This window comes from Haliotis rufescens, unplaced genomic scaffold (genome assembly GCF_023055435.1).
Source record: "Haliotis rufescens isolate VD_foot unplaced genomic scaffold, xgHalRufe1.0.p SCAF_3, whole genome shotgun sequence".
Lineage (NCBI taxonomy): Eukaryota > Metazoa > Mollusca > Gastropoda > Lepetellida > Haliotidae > Haliotis > Haliotis rufescens.
The window spans coordinates 58,150,023-58,170,425 of NW_025964001.1; the positions used below are offsets into that span (position 1 = coordinate 58,150,023).

A 20,403-nucleotide genomic window follows, 5' to 3' on the forward strand; every position below is an offset into this window, starting at 1 on the left:
TTGTTTGTTTGTTGCTTAATGCTGCACTCAGCAATATTCCAGCTATATGACGACGGTCTGGAAATAATTGAGTCTGGACCAGTGATTGACATCATGAGCATCGATCCAGGCAATTGGGATACGATGACATGCATGAACCAAGTCAGCAAGCCTGACCACCCGATCCCGTTAGTTGCCTCTTATGACAAGCATAGTCGCCTTTTACGGCAAGTATGGGTTGCTGAAGACCTATTCTACCCCGGATCTTCTTGGGTGTCTAGGTTCAGTAGCATACCAGGGTAGTACTAGGGTGTTAAGGGAAGCAAGATACGTTTGTCTGATATATGTTTATGACCAGGTTCTGAAAGAATAGCCACCTGTCTTAGTGCAGAGGTAGGTAACAATTGCAGTGCTTCCATAGCTTGATATTACCGGCCCAGTTCCACAAAGTGATCTTAGCACTACGTAGGCCTATGTTAAAGTATGGGAGTATGATCATCTTAGCACTAAGATCAGGCCCATAGATGGAACCAGTGATCAAACAGGAAAATGTGTTGTATAGATTTAGCATCAGCTCTTGTCTGACAGAATGTGTTTTTGTTTGAGTTGATGTTTTGTCAGGTGAGGGTCACGATGCACGAGGTTACACTGATATTGAGAAGGGAATTGTGTTCTCTGGTTTCATTTGGTTTAGGGCTGGGATGAGTAAAGATTTAAAACCCGGGTAGCCAACCGATATACCTGACCATACCCGGGTACCCGCTGCAGATCTCAAGAGTTGGGTACAAATTATACGATTGGGAATAGTTTGACTGTAGCCCTGACAAAATGTATTTAGATACATGCGTAAAATGATCTGGTCATGCATACACTGAACTTGACTGAAGTTTCATCTTTATTCAGACCTATTAAGGTCAGAAGGAATGGGTGCATAGTCAGAAATAAATGCGAACATTAGAGACTTATAGTGTAACCATAGAGTTCTAGATATTGTTTGTCGTTAAACAATATATCACGTGACTAACCATGGGTCTGGGTGGTCCTGTGGGTATCCGGGTCCTTCTCAGTACCCACCCGACCCGGGTACCCACGAGTTACCCGTCCAAACCCTAATTTGTGTTCATTTCCCTGAATATGTTCATATACAATTTATATGCTATGTATATTTGCTAAGGTTAATAAGTGCAGCTAACTGATGGACATGTGAACGTGTTGTGTCGTCCTGGTTTGATTTAAACATATCATTACATCTGCTTCAGATTTTATTCCTAGGTTTCGTTCTACGACATGATCTGGCTCCACAAAGGAAACATAGACAATATGTGTGCTTCTTGTTTAACGCCTCACTCAGCAATATTCCAGCGATATGATGGCAGCCTATAAATCATGGAGTCCAGACCAGACATTCCAGTGGTCGATATTGTGAGCAACGATCCACGCCATCGGGGTACGGTGACACGCTATCAACCAAGTCACTGGGTCTTAATCCATTAAGTTGCCTCTTACAATCAGCGTAGGTCGCTGGGGACCAATTCCAACTAGGTTTCCCCATTGTAGGACCAGCGTAGGTTACTGGGGACCAATTCTAACTAGGAGTCCCCATTGTAGGACCAGCATAGGTTGCTGGGGACCAATTCTAACTAGGAGTCCCCATGGTACGACCAGCATAGGTCGATGGGGACCAATTCCATCTTGGAGTCCCCAACTAGGAGTCCCCATAAACGACCAGCATAGGTTGCTGGGGACCAATGCTAAACCTGGAATAACCAAGGGCTAAAAAGACAGAAGGGAATTTACATATTCTCATTCCACACTGCCCACCTAGTCTAACATTTTAGTTTGAATGTGTGTTAATGTAAACTGCAGTGTTGTGTTGGCGAACAAAACAGTAGCAGATGATTTGGTGCCTTCTTGTATGCTGGAAGGGTGTTTTTTGTATGTTGTTTGGGATCATGTGGTAGAAAGATTGGATTGCATGTTCATACAGTGTCATATTTTGCAAAGACCTGTTTTTACACTATAAATTAAATAAATTGTTTGAAAAGTTGAATATTTATTTGTTTTTCTTTAGCCCTTTTCATTCTTTTACACAAACAAATATTACAGGAAAGATGTCAAGATGCAGTACTGTTGTCAATCACGATCTAAAGTATACATCTGCTTGGAAAACCTGTGGAATTACAGCATTAAATTTAAGAAGGTGTAAGATGTTATGTCTCAAGCTTGAGATTCCTCTGTCCTTGTATGTGGGTCAACAATGGCAGCCATGTGCCACCCGCCCTCGCCATCCAGGTGGAGCTCCATCTGGTGGAACTCCCTGACACTAGGCCGGTGACTCACACTGACCACCGTCATTCCCAGTCTGCTACATGCTTCATACATGGCGTTCTCGTCACGGATACCAAGCTGACTGGTAGACTCGTCCAACACTGGAAACAAGACAGGCGGAATCAGAACAGCTTATTTCTCTATTCGCGGCACCGGTGGCCCTGTCGTCTAAGGAGCCCCAATTTGCTGTGCAGAGTTGTGTCCCATGGGGACACCAGAAACCTATGCTATGATTGTGGGTTCGAATTTCTAGGTTTGTGGGCACCATGCCTGTGCGTGGGTTTTAAGGAAGTGGTAAATGTCTGAGACCTGCATTACTTGGGGCTTTCTTCCCTCATTATTGCTGACAGGCTGTGATATAACTCGAATACTGTTCAAAGCGTGTTAAACGCTACTCACTCACTCCTTACTCCATCAATTGACAAGCACTTCAATGAGTGTTTCATTACAGTTTCCCATCCACCGTATCACTCACTACCCCCTCACTCACTCACCTATTCGGGGTAGAATAGATCTCATCCTCATCATAGCAGATTTATACAATATGCATGGGCTAAGAAGTTAATGATAGGTCTTCAGCAACCCATGCTTGCTGTAAAAGGCGACTGTGCTTGTCCTAAGAGGCAAATAACAGGATTGGGTGGTCAGGCTCGCAGATTTGGTTGATGCATGTCATCAATCCCAATTGCATGGATAGATGCTCATGATATCAATCACTGGATTGTCTGGTCCAGACTCAATTGTTTACAGACTGCCCTCATATAGCTGGAATATTGCTGAGTGCGGCAATACACAACAAACAAACAAAACACTCACTCACCTGCAAACGCTGGCTGGTGATAGAACAATTTAGCAAATGCCAGTTTCTGCATTTCTCCCTGCGAAAGTTCATCATACCTGTCATAAAACAAATAGGTAGTCCTCATATTCGCCATTAGGCCACATACATTCATCAGATATAAACATTCTCGTTATAAACAATCTTAATGAGCATCAGGAGGACTGAAGTGGCCTGACTACTAATAGCAGCGTGCTCATACTAGCGACCATTTAGCGAGGGCATGGAACCTTCTCCACAAATTAAAACAGTTGGATTTGCCCGAAATATGTTCGAATTGTTACCTTGTTTCGTTTTGTCGCTGTGTGTACATCTGACTGCACTTCGCAACGTTATGACAGGACAGGCCCAGTGTCAAAAACGTCAGAACTTGGCCGTGACGTTTCATAGACTAGGGTTAGAGTAGCTTCCCTTTGATAAAGGGCAGTTACTCTAGCGGACAGACCGATGGATTGCCGCGAAAGGCAAGTAAAAACAATTTGTGTTGGCAATTGTTTTGCATATATGTAGTTACGCCACTGTATGTGAAACAGGTTTCTGTTGGAACTATTTTGGCTGCCGTCACTGTCACATCACTAACCCTCTGACGTATATTAATGCGCAGCAATGTTCAGCTAATGATTGTGAGAGATGGGAAGAGCACAGAATTGAAGAATGACATTTTATGATAAAGAGGTTGTCACGCTTGTGTGTTTGGGGATGGTAAATATCCTTATTAGGAATAAACATTGTATTTAGGGAGCCTTCGCTTTATAACTGAAGCCAAGCTATTGGAGCACCACCTGTCTATCTTTCTCATTTACTTTTTGTTTGTTTGTTGCTTTACGCCGGAATCAGCAATATTCCAGCTATATGACGGCGGTCTATAGATAATCGAGTCTGGATCAGACAATCCAGTGATTGATATCATGAGCATCAAACAAGTCAGCGAGACTGACCACCCGATCCCGTCAGTCGCCTCTTGCGACACTCATGGGTTGCTGAAGACCTATTCTTCACTCGTAACAAGGGTCATCCTAGGTTCGTGTCACGTACGCAGACGGCGTTGGACGTTGCTAATATCAACCACTGGTTTGACTGCAGTGTATAAAACAATACACAAACATTTACATCAACAGAAAACTCATCGGACTCCATCTCCACAAGAAGTACGTTATACACAGTTTATCAGTCAGCAGCCACACCTGTCCGATTCATCATGGTGCCCGTGAAGACCCGGGGTAGAATAGGTCTTCAGCAACCCATGCTCGCCGTAAAAGGCGACCATGCTTGTAAGAGGCGACTAACGGGATCGGGTGGTCAGGTTCGCTGACTTGGTTGATGTTTGTCATCGATCCCAATTGCGTGGATCGATGCTCATGATGTAAATCACCAGATTGTACGGCCCAGACTCGATTATTTACAGACCGCCGTCATATAGCTGGAATATTGCTTAGTGCGGCGTAAAACAACAAACCAAACCAAAACCAAACCGATTCATCATCGTGCAGACACGTTTATGTTAATCAGATGTAACACAACACAATCAGAATCACGAGAATTAACACAATGTCTAACATGGTCCTCACCAGTTCCACTCTGGGTCTGTGTCCAGACCCCCTGCCCTTGCAAGCAGACCCGTCAGACCCACCAGGGACAAAACGTCATGCATTCTCTCCAAGCCTGGAACCACACGTCGAAATAAACGGCGGAGTATTTTTTCACTCTTCGATCAATATTTTACAACGTTTATTTCAAGCCACGTGCAATACATTCGTTGTATACGAGCTTTGAATTCCAATTTATTTTAGTGTGTCCAGCGTACGAACATTTAAGACAACACTATATTAACACTAAGTTCTATCTTCAACATTTAACATTTTGATGTCATCGCCAAACTCTATAAAGTCATTACAAATTTTGCAAAATATTTGTACTGTGCACATATGGAGGAAATGTACCGTTAACTATAATTCCGCCTGTGCTATAAATTTTGTACACAAAGACCTGAGGCCTGAAAGTACTGAAATAAACTGATTGATGACTAGCTCTGACAGGTGAGCATATCTGCCCTAGGATGTCAGCCAAGCAGTATATCTAATTAAATAAAAAATCTCTGGGAAAGTAATGAAACTTTGCATATTCACATGAGTGAACAACTATTTGATAAAATGAGTCATTTTCTGGATCAACAGCCCATGATGTCTTAGAACATCCAAGAACGTACCAACAAATCCCTCATCTTCAGTTGACGGGTGAAGTATCTGAAATAAAAAAAACTACTGTCATCTATTGTTTTCTTAGATTTATGAGATTCCCATAACCTCTATACAATGATGCATATTGTCTGGTTCGACCGGCATGTTGCTTGAATGTTTCCTAACAAGCATAAATGACACGAAATCTGCTGAAAAGGTCGTTACAAAGATCTTTATGGCTCAAAGAAACGACGTACCAGGCCTCAGAGTTACGACTAAAACGGTGGCCAATGCGAGCTAAATTCAATTTGTCTACTGTCTAAAAGACTGAGGTAGCCAAATGACTACCTTCAAAAATATCTTTTGGCGACTAAATTCTGTTGCTACACATATGCAGACACAAAAATAAATGTGTCTGCTACTGATTGTACTTGCAAATAATTCCTCCTAAAGTCAACAATGAACCGAAATGCATAAATATTAATGTAATTAGTATTTTATTTTAGTTGATAGTTTATTGGATAAGCAAGGATATACCTATATAATCTAGTAATATAAACTGCATCATTGCTCGAGTCACAAATAACAAAACTCAAGTACAGCATGTACAGTTTCCACTAATATACAATTTCAAGACTAGTGCTATAACTTGTACATATTATGATAGTTATTTGATAAAAGATCATTTCAAATGCTTTTGGCTACCTACAATATTGGCTTGACTTCTTGATTTTACCACTGGCTCCCTGGAAAAAAATACTTGTAGCCATATGGCTACTTGGTAGTAATTTAAACTTTGAGGCCTGCTGTACCTCAAATATAGCAACTTGTCATACTTGTTATAAATTTTCCTATTCAATTTTCATTTTGGTATCCGAACACGTATACCTTGTGGCATTTAAGTATTTTATTTCGAGCTCGACACAAATTCGACCGCTAAGGCCTTACGTATAGACAAACAACACAAGCAGTTGTACATGCTCGAAATTTGACAAACATTGTCAATCTTTTTTTGTAGTATTTGATAGTTTTTCTTTTGTTTCAAAACAGGGTAAAACACAATTCTGTTTGTGATTATGAACCCCTGAGAATAGAAGAAAGCTTCGGTAATAAAAAGATGATTCGGTAAGAAAAAATCGTCGTTTCTCGTTCACGAAATGGTGTACAAGTACACAAAGACTCAAAACATTAAGTGTCTTAAAGCAAAGGTCGACTTATCGCTATTACCGGTATTTACTTTCTGCTGAGGGTAATAAATCTTATATATATGACGTGTTATATCCTTCTCATGAAACCTAACAAATGATGTTCTTCTCTATTGTTTCCTTTGTTAAAAATGTTATCGTTACGAACTATGGTCCACAGCCGTGCAAGGTACCACCTGTTCTCTGATTGAGCCGCTCGTGAAGTATGGTTTCTGTGGAAGGTAGAAGATGCCATGTCGACCATTCTTCAGATACCGGTCTACGCGACCTACACGAATAGGCAAGATCGACAGATATAACAATAGTGTATATGTTACGTTAGCAAATTTGTTCAGATTTAAGCGCTAACACATGTGTATATCAAGAGGAGTAAGACTGAATGTCCTTCGGGCCTGTCTGCAGCACTTGACCAGGAGCTCTCCCCACATCGATGTGCCAAACATTGACCATTTTCAACAACCCCCTACCAGTAAACATTGACTGGATGGCCCATGACCAACAAGTCTTTCAACAACCCCTAACCAGTAAACATTTGCCGGATAACCCAGGGTGACAGGTCTTTCAACAAGTCCTAACCAGTAAAAATTGACTGGATAACCCAAGGTTGACAGGTCTTTCAATAACCCCTTACTACAGTCAACATTAACTGGATGACCCATGACCAACAAGTCTTTCAACAAGTCCTAACCAGTAAGACGAGTTCTATGGATGAACAACTTACAATTAGTGCCATGTCTTCACTAACTTCAACAATTATCCTACCAGCCTAGTTGAAAAAACAATCAACAGCATCCTCAGCCCCAGAGAGCGGCCTCCACGACAACAGACAGCCCCCTTTGTCATCAGTCTTCCCTACATAGGAACAGCCAGCCACCAGATCCACAGACTGCTCAAACACCACGCCAACATTGATACAGTATTCCAGAGAGGCAGGACAATCCAGAACATCCTCAGTGCCAATGGCAAGCCCCCTACATCAAAGAAAGAAGACCCAGCTGGTGTCGTATATCACATACAATATGACTGTGGCGACTCCTATGTAGGAGAAACATCCAGGCCCCTACCCATTAGAATAAAAGAACACAAGACCTCAGTACAAAAAGAATCACTCAAAATCAGCCATCTCCGACTACACCCAAACCCATCCGACCACAATATCCAGTGGAACAACATCAAGATCCTGGGCAACAATCAAGCAGCACTAACTGTAATAAAGAAGTTGTTCATCCATAGAACTCGTCTTACTTCAACACACCAACTTCTAAATGCCACTGAAAGAAGTAAGTCCTAACCAGTAAACATTGACCGAAATCCAAGGGTGACTGCACAAGCTGGATGGCTGTCTTTCTGCAGAGTGAGTGAATGTGGTTTTACGCCGCTTTTAGCAATATTCCAGCAATATCACGGCGGAGGACACCGGAAAATGGGCTTCACACATTGTACCCATGTCGGGAATCGAACCCGAGTCTTCGGCGTGACGAGAAAACGCTTTTGTCCACTAGGCTACCCCATTGCCCCTTTCTGTAGAAGTCAACGAGTACCAGTTATATCATACTGATCTCAACTATGATCAACAACGACATCACATTGCTTCAACCGACCATTGATATTGTTACAATGTGTGGGAAAGTGTTTACATTCGGGGATTCAACCATCTTCCCGAGGCAACAGACCATACAAGTAGGGTTCCACCCTCGCCGAACTAGGCTGTAATTCTGGTGTTATATTCTAGCTGGACTAACGAGTCTAGTCATAGTCCGATCAAAGTCGTGTAAAGAAATCGATATCCGGTTCGTAAACTGCCGTGCATATCTCGGTCGACTGCAGGATTTGCAAAGCATGTGTACCGTCATGTTTTTAATTAAGGTGCTCACGTGATTCGCAAAGTAAGACTCGTTTTATTACAATATAGATCTTGATTACCGATCAGATCATCTTGACTGGGCGCCGCCACTTTGTTTGAAGCAAATGTAAGTGATATGAGAGGTGGAATCTTATTGGTCAATAGGAGGGACATAGAAGGGACATAACTCGTAATAGCCACTGGTGGCGCTACGATCGAGCCCAGAAATTCCAGCCTAGTTCGGCAATGATGGAAACTGGACTTTTACAGTCAGTTAACTCTCTTGCTTCGGGAATATGTGTCTTTTCATGCACATTAAAACTGATATAATATTCACTAACAGTGAAGTCCCTTGCCTTGGGGTTTAGTTACTTCACATACCTGTAGCATTTGTCCACAAGCCATTGATGACTCGTAGGAGGGCACTCTTCCCACAGCCGCTGTCTCCTGTAACTAGGACGTTAACTCCACTCTCCAGCTGGAAGCTTATATCTGGAAGAAACCACTTCTGTTAATGACTCTTTAAGGCAATAGTGGCAGAAGCGTTAAACATTAAACGGGACAAAATTTGTTGAACGTATGAGTATGTGGGCCATTTCACGACAAATATCGTCCCATCACACGCCACGCCACGCCACGCCATATTCTCCGTGTTCACACCACGCCGCCCCCACCCCCCCGCCACACTCGAGTTTCCGTGTTCACACCATGCCCAACAGAACCACAGTTTAAGTGTTCACACTACGCCACGCCCAGCACACCACATCACAGTTTCCGTGTCCACACTACGCCACGCCCAGCACACCACATCACAGTTTCCGTGTCCACACTACGCCCAGCACACCACATCACAGTTTCCGTGTCCACACTACGACCAGCACCACCACATTATAGTTTCCGTGTTCACACCATGCCCAGCAGAACCACAGTTTACGTGTTCACACTATGCCCAACAGAACCACAGTTTACGTGTTACACTACGCCACGCCCAGCACACCACATCACAGTTTCCGTGTCCACACTACGACCAGCACCAACACATCACAGTTTACGTATTCACACTACGCCACGCCCAGCACACCACATCACAGTTTCCGTGTCCACACTACGACCAGCACCACCACATTATAGTTTACGTGTTCACACCATGCCCAGCACCACCACAGTTTACGTGTTCACACTATGCCCAACAGAACCACAGTTTACGTGTTACACTACGCCACGCCCACCACACCACATCACAGTTTCCGTGTCCACACTACGACCAGCACCACCACATCACAGTTTCCGTGTTCACACCATGCCCATCAGAACCACAGTTTCCGTGTCCACACTACGACCAGCACCACCACATTATAGTTTCCGTGTTCACACCATGCCCATCAGAACCACAGTTTCAGTGTCCACACTACGCCACGCCCAGCACCACCACATCACAGTTTCCGTGTTCACACCATGCCCATCAGATCCACAGTTTCCGTGTTCACACTACGCCACGCCCAGCACCACATCACAGTTTCCATGTCCACACTACGACCAGCACCACCACATCACAGTTTCCGTGTTCACACCATGCCCATCAGAACCACAGTTTCCGTGTTCACACTACGCCACGCCCAGCACACCACATCACAGTTTCCATGTCCACACTACGACCAGCACCACCACATCACAGTTTCCGTGTTCACACCATGCCCATCAGAACCACAGTTTCCGTGTCCACACTACGCCACGCCCAGCACCACATCACAGTTTCCATGTCCACACTACGCTCAGCACCACCACATTATAGTTTCCGTGTTCACACCATGCCCAGCAGAACCACAGTTTCCGTGTTCACACCATGCCCAGCAGAACCACAGTTTACGTGTTCACACTACTAGGGCTGCAACGATACAGGAAGGTCACGATACGATACGCATCTCGATATTCTGGTCACGATACGATACGTATCTCGATACGCAATGATAAAAAAACAAGACTTTAAGCATGTCAAGATTGAACCTTTCATGATTTTGGAACAGTCAAAATTATTTTATAATGAGAAGACTACTGCCGTTGTTCAGCTTCGAAGTGGAACTTTCTCTAACTTTTCTTCAAAACAATTCAAAGTTCAAACACCAGAAAATATTTAATGTACTCCACCAGCGATACAACTTCAAAGAATTTTGATGCTATGGTCGAAGAAATTGTATCTGAAATTATTGTTTTATCAGGAATAATATATTCCAATATCGTGTTACCTTAGTTGCAGCTTTTACTATATATATATTTAAAATTATAAGAACCACAAGTGTAGCATTTTGTTACTGGTGATTGCTGTTGCAGGATATTTTTACGTATGGAACAATTTGACCAGTCACCCTAGGGACTTCCCGTGCTACATGTATTTCGATTGCGAAAACGTTATGTTGACATATATTAGCCAAATTGCCACAAATATGACTTTTAACGAGTCAAAGTATGGCATTTGTAATATATGTATCCATTCTCTAGCAACTAAAGTTCGTTTCAATGCGTCAAAAGCGGTGATCTGACCGTGGTTGCTGTATCTCTTCATACAATGAAAACAATATTAAATGAAATTTTGAATAAAGTTAATAAAATATATTACAAACACAAGTCCAGATATACAATGAACACGTTTAATAACAAGATAGTATAATAATGGTATTGAATTGCGTACTTCAGTTCGGATTTGCTGGCTGGTATTTTCGGTGATATGTGCTTGCGGTGATCAGCTGATAATGTTTTATGAGATGGGGAAAAACATCTGTCGGTGTAAAACCTGAGCTTATTAAAAATGTAAGTACGTTTTGGGGAGTCATGCGTTAGCGCGCGCTATAACCAAGTTAGCGGTTTTTGAAAGGCACAATAGCGAGGAAACGCTGTACTTGAGATTTGCGTTCCGTATCGTGGCGTATCGATAAATGGGCCCACGTTTATCGTATTTATCGTATCGTGGGTCAAGTATCGCGATGCATCGGAATATCGGTGTATCGTTTCACCCTTACACACTACGCCACTATAGTCAGTTAACTCCCTTGCCACGAGATGATGCACCAAGCCCTACGCAGCACCACTACACCAGAGTTTCCGTCTTCACACCATGCCCGTTCTAGCACAACACCAGTTTCCGTGATTATACCCCGCCAAGCACCACCACAGCACAGTTTCCGTGTTCACACCACGCGCCACCCAGCACCACACCACAGTTTCCGTGTTCACACCACGCCCAATCCAGCACCACACCACAGTTTCCGTGTTCACACCACGCGCCACCCAGCACCACACAAAGGTTTCCGTGTTCACACCACGCCCCACACCACTTTCCGTGTTCACACCACGCCCAACCATGCACCACACCACAATTTCCGTGTTCACACCACGCCCCATCCAGCACCACACCGCAGTTTCCGTGTTCCCACCACGCCCCATCCAGCACCACACCGCAGTTTCCGTGTTCACACGAAGCCCAACCTACCACCACAACTCAGTTTCCGTGTTCACACCACGCCCCACCCAGCACCACACCACAGTTTCTGTGTTCACACCACGCCCCACCCAGCACCACACCAGTTTCCGTGTTCACACCACGCCCCATCCAGCACCAGACCAGTTTCCGTAATCACACCACGCCCCACCCACCACCATACCAGTTTCCGTGTTCACACCACGCCCCAACAAACACAGTTTCCGTGTTCACACCACGCCCCACCCAACACCACACCACAGTTTCCGTGTTCACACCACGCCACACCCAGCACCACACCACAATTTCCTTGTTCACACCACGCCCCACCCAGCACCACACCACAATTTCCGTGTTCACACCACGCCCCATCCAGCACCACACCACAGTTTCCGTGTTCACACCACGCCACACCCAGCACCACACAACAATTTCCGTGTTCACACCACGCCCAAACCAGCACCACACCACAATTTCCGTGTTCACCCCACGCCCCACCCAGCACCACACAACAGTTTCCGTGTTCACCCCACGCCCCACCCAGCAGCACACCACAATTTCCGTGTTCACACCACGCCCCACCTACAACCACCAATCAGTTTCAGTGTCAACACCACCCACCACCATACCACAGTTTCCGTGTCAACACCACGCCCCAGCCACCACCATACCACAGTTTCCGTGTTCACACCACGCCCCACCACCCACCTCCAACAGTCCCCACAGCACGCCCCTTATACCTAAAGACATCACACTCATGCTTCCCTTGTGCTGTATGAACCGTGCCTTTCATGTGTACATCAACACCACTATGTATTTCTGGATTTAAGACTGCAGTATGAAGTGCTATCGGAACTTGGTCTTACTTTTACACAGCATGACGTCGACGTCCGGGGGTGCATAGGTCACATCGTGACACTGGAAAGCCTTTTGCCGCCTCTCTGTCTGCCTGCATTACACAATCATTTCATCTATTTCCTAGCTTTGATTACTGGGCCAGGTTTAGCTCCACAACTCCTAACTGGTTTGGCAGTTTGAATGTCTTCTTACAAAGTGAAGACAAGCTCAGGTTTAGCGCAGTTGTAGGGGCGGTTTGGTAGCCTAGTGGTTAAAGCGGTCACTCGTCACGCCGAAGACCCGGGTTCGTTTCCCGACATGGGTACAATATGTGAAGCCCATTTCTGGTGTACCCCGCCGTGATATTGCTGAAATATTGCTAAAAGTCGGCGTAAACCCATACCCGCTTACTTAGCGCAGTTGTCAAGGCAACAAGGTAATAATAAATATTTAAAGTGAAAGTGAGATTTGAGTGAGTTGAGTTTAACGCCGCTTTTAACAGTATTCCAGTTACATCACGGCGTGTCAGCTTAATGTAGGAGGAAAGCCCGAAGTGATGCAGGTCTCAGACGTTTACCATTTCGGTGAAAAGTGAGATTTGAAGCTGTTTCAGCGGTGTTAGTATAGATCGCCCGGTTTTAAAGCGAGAGAACACCTAACGCCACATTGCGATAGAGTTGGTGTTTACAAAACAAGTTTAATACGGAACCCAGTACACAGTTTCAGATCCAATTGCTGAGAAAATCTTAAGTGTATGAACGGGGGAGAGTTCAACATCGTTTCTAAAATAAACGTTTTCATATTTTATCTGTCATCAAGTCACAAATAATGCTGTTGTCCATCTCAGCTCCTCCAAACCCAAGAAGAAAATATTCCAAGGACAAAATACGCTACTATCCAAATGTTATGGAACCGGAAGCGATCGGAGGATTAAAAATCAATGCCAAACATTTGACAAACTCGTGTACAAGTTCAGCTTGAGCGAACATACTTACCGTATTTGAGATTAACACTTCGTTTCAAACGCTGGTTAAACATTTAGAAAAATAGTGACTGTAAATTAATATTCTACCTATTAAGGAAACGAGCCTAACATGACTATTTACTCATAAAATAGGAAACAAACTAAATATAATGTTACCTAACGACGATTTGTCAAACTTGTCAACATGTGTACAGTGGTCTTATATCAAGTTAACCAGCTGACTTAAACAATGGAGATATTGTACTACTGACAATCTCTATCCGTCCTCGTTCTTTTCTGGCAATCTCTCAACTACAATAATGCTAAAAGTGTCATAACGCTGGCTGGCTGGGTAATTGTAAAGTTTGTAAATTGTAGAAAAAATTCCATGAATAAAAATAAACGATTCCGATATATATATTCCACCTTTCAAACACAACACTGAAGTTGGGCTGTGGAACAGAGAGTGAGTGAGTGAGTATGGTTTTACGCCGCTTTTAGCAATATTCCAGCAATATCACGGCGGGGGACACCAGAAATGGGCTTCCCACATTGAACCCAATGTCGGGATTCGAACCCGGGTCTTCGGCGTGACGAGCGAACGCTTTAACCACTAGGCTACCCGACCGCCCATGTGGAACAGAGAAGTAGGGAGAATCTTTGGTCGCGTCCATCCATCTATCTGTAGTCCCCGCCACATGAAATCACTTAAAATCGCGATGATTAATTAACCAAGATAGCTACACGTGCGCTGAAACTAATAAAGTTTAAACTAGCCATTCGGAATATTACTTACAGCAGTGACAAAAATGAAAACTTCACTTCTCGAGAAATGTCTATTTTTTAAATAGCGATACGCATCATCGAGTTTTGATCACACGACTGGGGATCGGCAGTCAGGTGACGACGAGTAACTATATTTAGAAGTGAGTGCAGCGCACGTACTTTTCCAGCACGAACTGAAAGAAAAGCACGTGCAGATGTAGTATTTAAAGCGCTATTGACCAAGTTCACGGCTAAATATAACCGCTAGCAGTCAACTGGCTGTCGATTCTCAACACGATTGTAACCACGTGATGCTAAAACTCAAAAATAATGATAATCGCTAGCAAAATAGACATATTTGAAAATAAAAACCCTTTCTATATTCATAAGAAATCTGATTTTGTTTGTTTGTTTGTTGTTTAACGCCGCACTCCGCAATATTCCAGCTGTATGACGGCGGTCTGTAAATAAATGAGTCTGGACCAGACAATCCAATGAATGCAACCAAGTCAGCGAGCTTGACCACCCGATACCGTTAGTCGCCTCTTACGACAAGCATTGTCGCCTTTAAATCTGTTTTTGACAGAGTCGATTATACGATTCCGGCCATATCATGAACATGTGTCAATGAATCACTACCAAATAGTGACGATGCCAGGTGTTCGCGAAAAGGTGGCACCCGTCACAAACACACATATAGGCAAGTCAATTGTTCACCTGAGTGAGTTTGGTTTAACGCCGCTTTTAACAGTATTCTAGTTATATCACGGAGTGTCAGCTTAATGTGGAAGGAAAGCCCGAAGTGATGCAGGTCTCAGACGTTTACTACTTCGGCGAAACTCACGAGCACGGGTACGGTGCTGACAAACATAGAAACATAATTGGGGCGAACCGGGATTCGAACCCACAATCATAGGTTTCTGGCGTGCCCAAGGGACGCAACTCTGCACAGCGAATCGCGGCGCCTAAGACGACTCCGCCACCCGTGCCTCCTGTTCACGGGAGCATATGGTACAAACCAGTAAAGGGAATTGCATCGGACATAATATTTTGTCAATGAAGCGTCAAATTTGGAATTTCCTCCACACGTCTGCCTTAAAAGGGGACACTTTGCAATATTTGTCATTATGGTGAATAATATTGCTTATCTGCGGAATAGCTTGTTTTCATTCTATAAGTATATCAATTAATCATCGCGATATTTCGTGATTCCATTTCAAGTGGCAGTGACTACAGAAATGTCGCTCACACAGAAGAAGACTGATCTAATGTGGACGCATTCGTGACAAACTCGTGTTATTCCGGTCTTGCAGGTTACGGAAAGGGGCGAGTGGTGACGAAATGATGTAGACGGACCCATTGGTCACCACTCGCCCCTTTCCGTGACCTGCAAGAAGACTCGTCCCCCTATCGATGAGTGTTATGTGCTAAAATACGACAAACCAATCAGAGTGCGCGTATGATTTCAAGTTCTTCCTCAAAGAATCCATCAGAAATAATTTTTGATTTTACATATGTCTTGCATCCTAAAATATACTCAAGACACAGTTAAATGTGTTCAAGCATACTGTATAACTTCGCATGTCCCGATGTGCTTTAAATTGCATCTGAAATATATATAATATATGGGAAAATATATGTAAACCATTACGCAACGAGTTAACAATTGTTAAAAATGGCCATGAGAGGGGCACGAGTCGCTATTCGGCTTGTCCCGGAATAACACGAGTTGGTCACGAATGAGACGGACCGAGAGATTCTGGGATTCGATCCCAAGTCGGCCATTTGTGGCTAAGCAACGCGACCCTTCGTTTCGAATTTTAACCTCCTGTGGCCAATTCCCACCGATTGTCGTCTGCCACAGACTTAGTTACATGAATTTTTTCAGGATTAACAAACCAAAGACTTTGCCCATGCATTGGTTCGTGGTAATGACCGATTCAAAATCACCGCTCTCTAACACGAGTTGACACTGCTTTTGAGAAAGCCAAGATGCAAATTCAAATATGGCGACTATAGTTTTATAGCGACTCTTTCCTGTCACCAGTGGCATTTTGATAACTGTTCGGTCAACAACTATAACATGGGTTGAAGAATGTCAAGAAAGAAAACACGAAAACAAATTCTAAACATATACGATGACCTTAGAACATATTCAAAAACAATTCATCCATTAAGTATGCAGTACTTAACGGCATCAAAGGCTGACACGTGTCATGACAAAACGGTCATAGAGATGGCAGCCGTTTGGCGTACACTAGGCAAAGAGCTCACAAATCAAATGAATGACGTTTTAACAAGGCAGTTGTATTGAGGTGTGCACTCACATTTGAGTTGACTGGGTACGGCAACCATTGACCTTGATGGTCATTGAGTCACCGTATAGATGCCAGATACGGGATTTGCTGTAAATTTGTTTCATGGCTTATAAACTGCAGGGGGGCGGTCGGGTAGCCTAGTGGTTAAAGCGTTCGCTCGTCACGCCGAAGACCCGGGTTCGATTCCCGACATGGGTACAATGTGTGAAGCCCATTTCTGGTGTCCCCCGCCGTGATATTGCTGGAATATTGCTAAAAGCGGCGTAAAACTATACTCACTCACTCACTCACTATAAACTGCAGGGCTAAAGAAACCATACTCTTGAAAATTGGATCGGACCAAACAATTACAAACGTTATCACAACAGTCGCCGAAACAAAATATGATACCTGTGTCAGATACATCACCATCGAATAACAATTTCTTGTTTGTTTCAGGTTTAAGCCACATCAAACATGGATGTATACTTTCTTTCGCCCGGGCGTTTATATCGATGCATGCTGCTCGTGGAATGAGATACTGTTTTGGCAAGTGGCCTTTCTTTTTGTATTATCACTGTATCCATTTTCCGACTATTGTCAATTACCCTTGTCACTCACCGACTGTAGTTCGTCATTTCAATACTCCCCGATCTGAAACACATGAGACATGCACTTTATAAACATTCATAAGGAGTTTAAGGAGCGCTGAGTTTGGATACGTGCAACAGACTGTGTAATAATGTTTCAGTGTTTAGTCATTGGTCAATCGCAGTGAGAACTACAAAGGTGTATGTTTTGATATTAGTAAGTAAGAAAATGAAATAAATAAAATAAATAAATACATAAATAAAATGAATAAATAAAAAATAAATAAGAAATAAATAAGAAATAAATAAATAAATAAATAAATAAATAAATAAATAAATAAATTCATTCATTCATTCATTCATTCATTCATTCATTCATTCATGAATGAATGAATGAATGAATGAATGAAATTCAATAAATAAATAAATAAATAAATAAATTCAGAGCTGAACGCTCGCAATAAAGTCAAAGCCACAAATACTTTTTATATATATAGCTGTACCCGAAGAATCATTTCAGACAATAGATCCCACCACCCTCGCTTTCCGTCAATCGCTTATATTTACCAGTTATAACGGGAGGGAGTGGTTTGATTAACATGAAGGACCTTCATGATTGAATTGTACTGCGCACTTTTGCACACATTTAATGTCTGATGATCCTCTTGTGAAGCATGTCAAGACTCATGATGAAAACAAGGCATTCCACAGTTTCCTTAAACGAGCCAAGGATGTAGGACATTATCTCAATGTCAATGGTGATTTTGTTGATGGTTCTGTACTGCTGGACGGTACATAAATGAGTGTCAACCAATCGAAGTGCCATATCAAATCGGCCAAAATAATAATAATGAATAAACAATAAACAATAATAATATGACTTCTAAAATAGCGTTACATTATCGCCCCAGTCAATTGATCAGTGTGCACTCGATTTTCATTTTCAGCTCCATTGGGAGGTTACTGTCAAAGCTGCATGTGAGGCACTAGAAGTTTAACAATCACATCGCCACCTCTGCTGGGTGATCAGAGGCCTCTTGCAAACAATGTCACCTTCCCCAGGAGACACCACATGTACCATGTGCCCAAGAAGCACATCCAATTCAATTTGACCAATGTTGCTTAACTTCGCGACCGCCTCCGTGGTCTAGTGGAACAGCGTCCACCCGGAGAGCGGAAGGTCCGGGGTTCGATCATACCAAAAGACGTTAAAAGATGGTTCTTGTTGTTACCCTGCCTGGCGCTCGGCATTAAGGGGCTAAAATAAGGACTGGTCGGCTCGGAGTCAGTATACTGTGTCTGAGTGGGGTATTCATGTTAAACTGCGGCATGGTATCTCAGTGTGCTAGCACTATAAATCGGCATCAGTCCGGACTAGTACAAGCAGCCACACATACACGCGCATATAAGTGCAATAATCTTGGACGCGACGTAAAACCATTTCACCTCACCTTAACTTCGCCCGGCTTGTGACCTGTGCGCCCCCACGTTTGACATAAAAGTATATACAAGTGAATAACTCTAACCTAATGTGTAGCCGCCGTCAGAATTTACACGTGGTCCTCCTGGCAGCACTGCCTATATCATTACTACACTTTATGGGAACAGATAAAAGGTTCGATCAGGTAAAAAACATAATTCAAATATAATTCCCCTCAATTCCACTATTCGTCGATTTTTTGTGTGTGTCCGACACCGACCTTTGAACTGATGAAATCAACCTGAATCTGCTACCTGTCTGGACTGGCACGCTCCCCCTCACTCTGCTCGGTCTCCAGGTCTTTGATGGACTGGAGTTTCTCTGTGAGTTGTCCAATTCTGATGAAGAAGATAAGATTTGTTTGTTTGTTTGTTTGTTGTTTAACGCCGCACTCAGCAATATTCCAGCTATATGACGGCGGTCTGTTAATAATCGAGTCTGGACCAGACAATCCAGTGATTGACATCACGAGCATCGATCCGCGCAGTTGGGATCGATGACATGCATCAACCAAGTCAGCGAGCCTGACCACCCGATCCCGTTAGTCGCCTTTTACGACAAGCATAGTCGCCTTTTACGGCAAGCATGGTTGCTGAAGACCTATTCTACCCCGAATCTTCACGGGTCAAGAAGATTAGAAGGGAAGAAAACAGCCACCTGCTGATATACTCATATGATACATCAGCATGAGATAAAGCGTTCACAGAAGGCGTATCCAACCTCAATATTCGATCAAATGTGTCATACTGCAATATTTGACATGTCATGTCATACCTCAGCGAACATTGAAGCATGTTTCATTTTTCAGCATGTTACATATTTCAGCATATTATAAAGCGTGTTTCATATTCAGGACATGATAAAGTGGGTTATATACTGCAGCATATGATAAAGCATGTTTCATACTTCAGCATATGATAAGGATGTTTTCATATTTCAACATTTGATAAAGCATGTTCCGTACTTTAGCATATGATAAAGCATGTTTCATACTTCAGCATATGAGAAACAGGTTTTCATACTTCAACATATGATAAAATGTGTTTCATATATCAACATATGATAACGCATGTTTAATACTTCAGCATGATAAAGCATGTTTTCATATTTCAACATATGATGATGACCGCCTCCGTGGTCTAGTGGTAGAGCGTCCGCCCGGAGAGCGGAAGGTCCGGGGTTTGATCCCCGACTGCGTCATATCAAAAGACATTAAAAGATGGTACTTGTTGTTACCCTGTCTGGCGCTCGGCATAAAAGGACTAAAACGAGGACTGGTCGGCTCGGAGTCAGTATACTGTGTCTGAATGGGGTATTCATGTTAAACTGCGGCATGGTATCTCAGTGAGCTAGCATTAGTCCGGACTAGTACAAGCAGCCACACACACACACACACACACACACACACACACACACACACACACACACGTGCATGCACGTCGCTATATAAGTGCAATAATCTTGGACGCGACGTTAAACCCAAATTCACGTCACCTCACCTTCAACATATGATGAAGCATGTTTCATACTTCACCATGTTTTGATACTTCAGCATATGAGAAAGCGTGTTTCATACTGCAGCATATGGTAAAACATGTTTCATACTTGGGCATATGATAAAACACGTT

At 43.2% G+C, this 20,403-nt stretch overlaps 1 protein-coding gene across 1 annotated transcript in view; it reads right to left on the reverse strand.

Moving 5' to 3' along the window:
* Positions 1-1,805: 1,805 nt before the first annotated feature.
* Positions 1,806-20,403, reverse strand: part of LOC124151126 (lysosomal cobalamin transporter ABCD4-like) — a 49,195-nt gene continuing 30,597 nt past the window's right edge. Inside the window, exons 10-18 of the mRNA XM_048403147.1 lie at positions 19,030-19,113; positions 17,327-17,359; positions 12,709-12,791; positions 8,752-8,862; positions 6,704-6,795; positions 5,352-5,388; positions 4,714-4,807; positions 3,128-3,204; positions 1,806-2,408 (exon numbers count right to left, since the gene is read on the reverse strand). Of these exons, the coding sequence (XP_048259104.1) occupies positions 2,197-2,408; positions 3,128-3,204; positions 4,714-4,807; positions 5,352-5,388; positions 6,704-6,795; positions 8,752-8,862; positions 12,709-12,791; positions 17,327-17,359; positions 19,030-19,113 (823 nt within the window). The 3' untranslated portion in view covers positions 1,806-2,196. The remainder of the gene's footprint in view (positions 2,409-3,127; positions 3,205-4,713; positions 4,808-5,351; positions 5,389-6,703; positions 6,796-8,751; positions 8,863-12,708; positions 12,792-17,326; positions 17,360-19,029; positions 19,114-20,403) is intronic.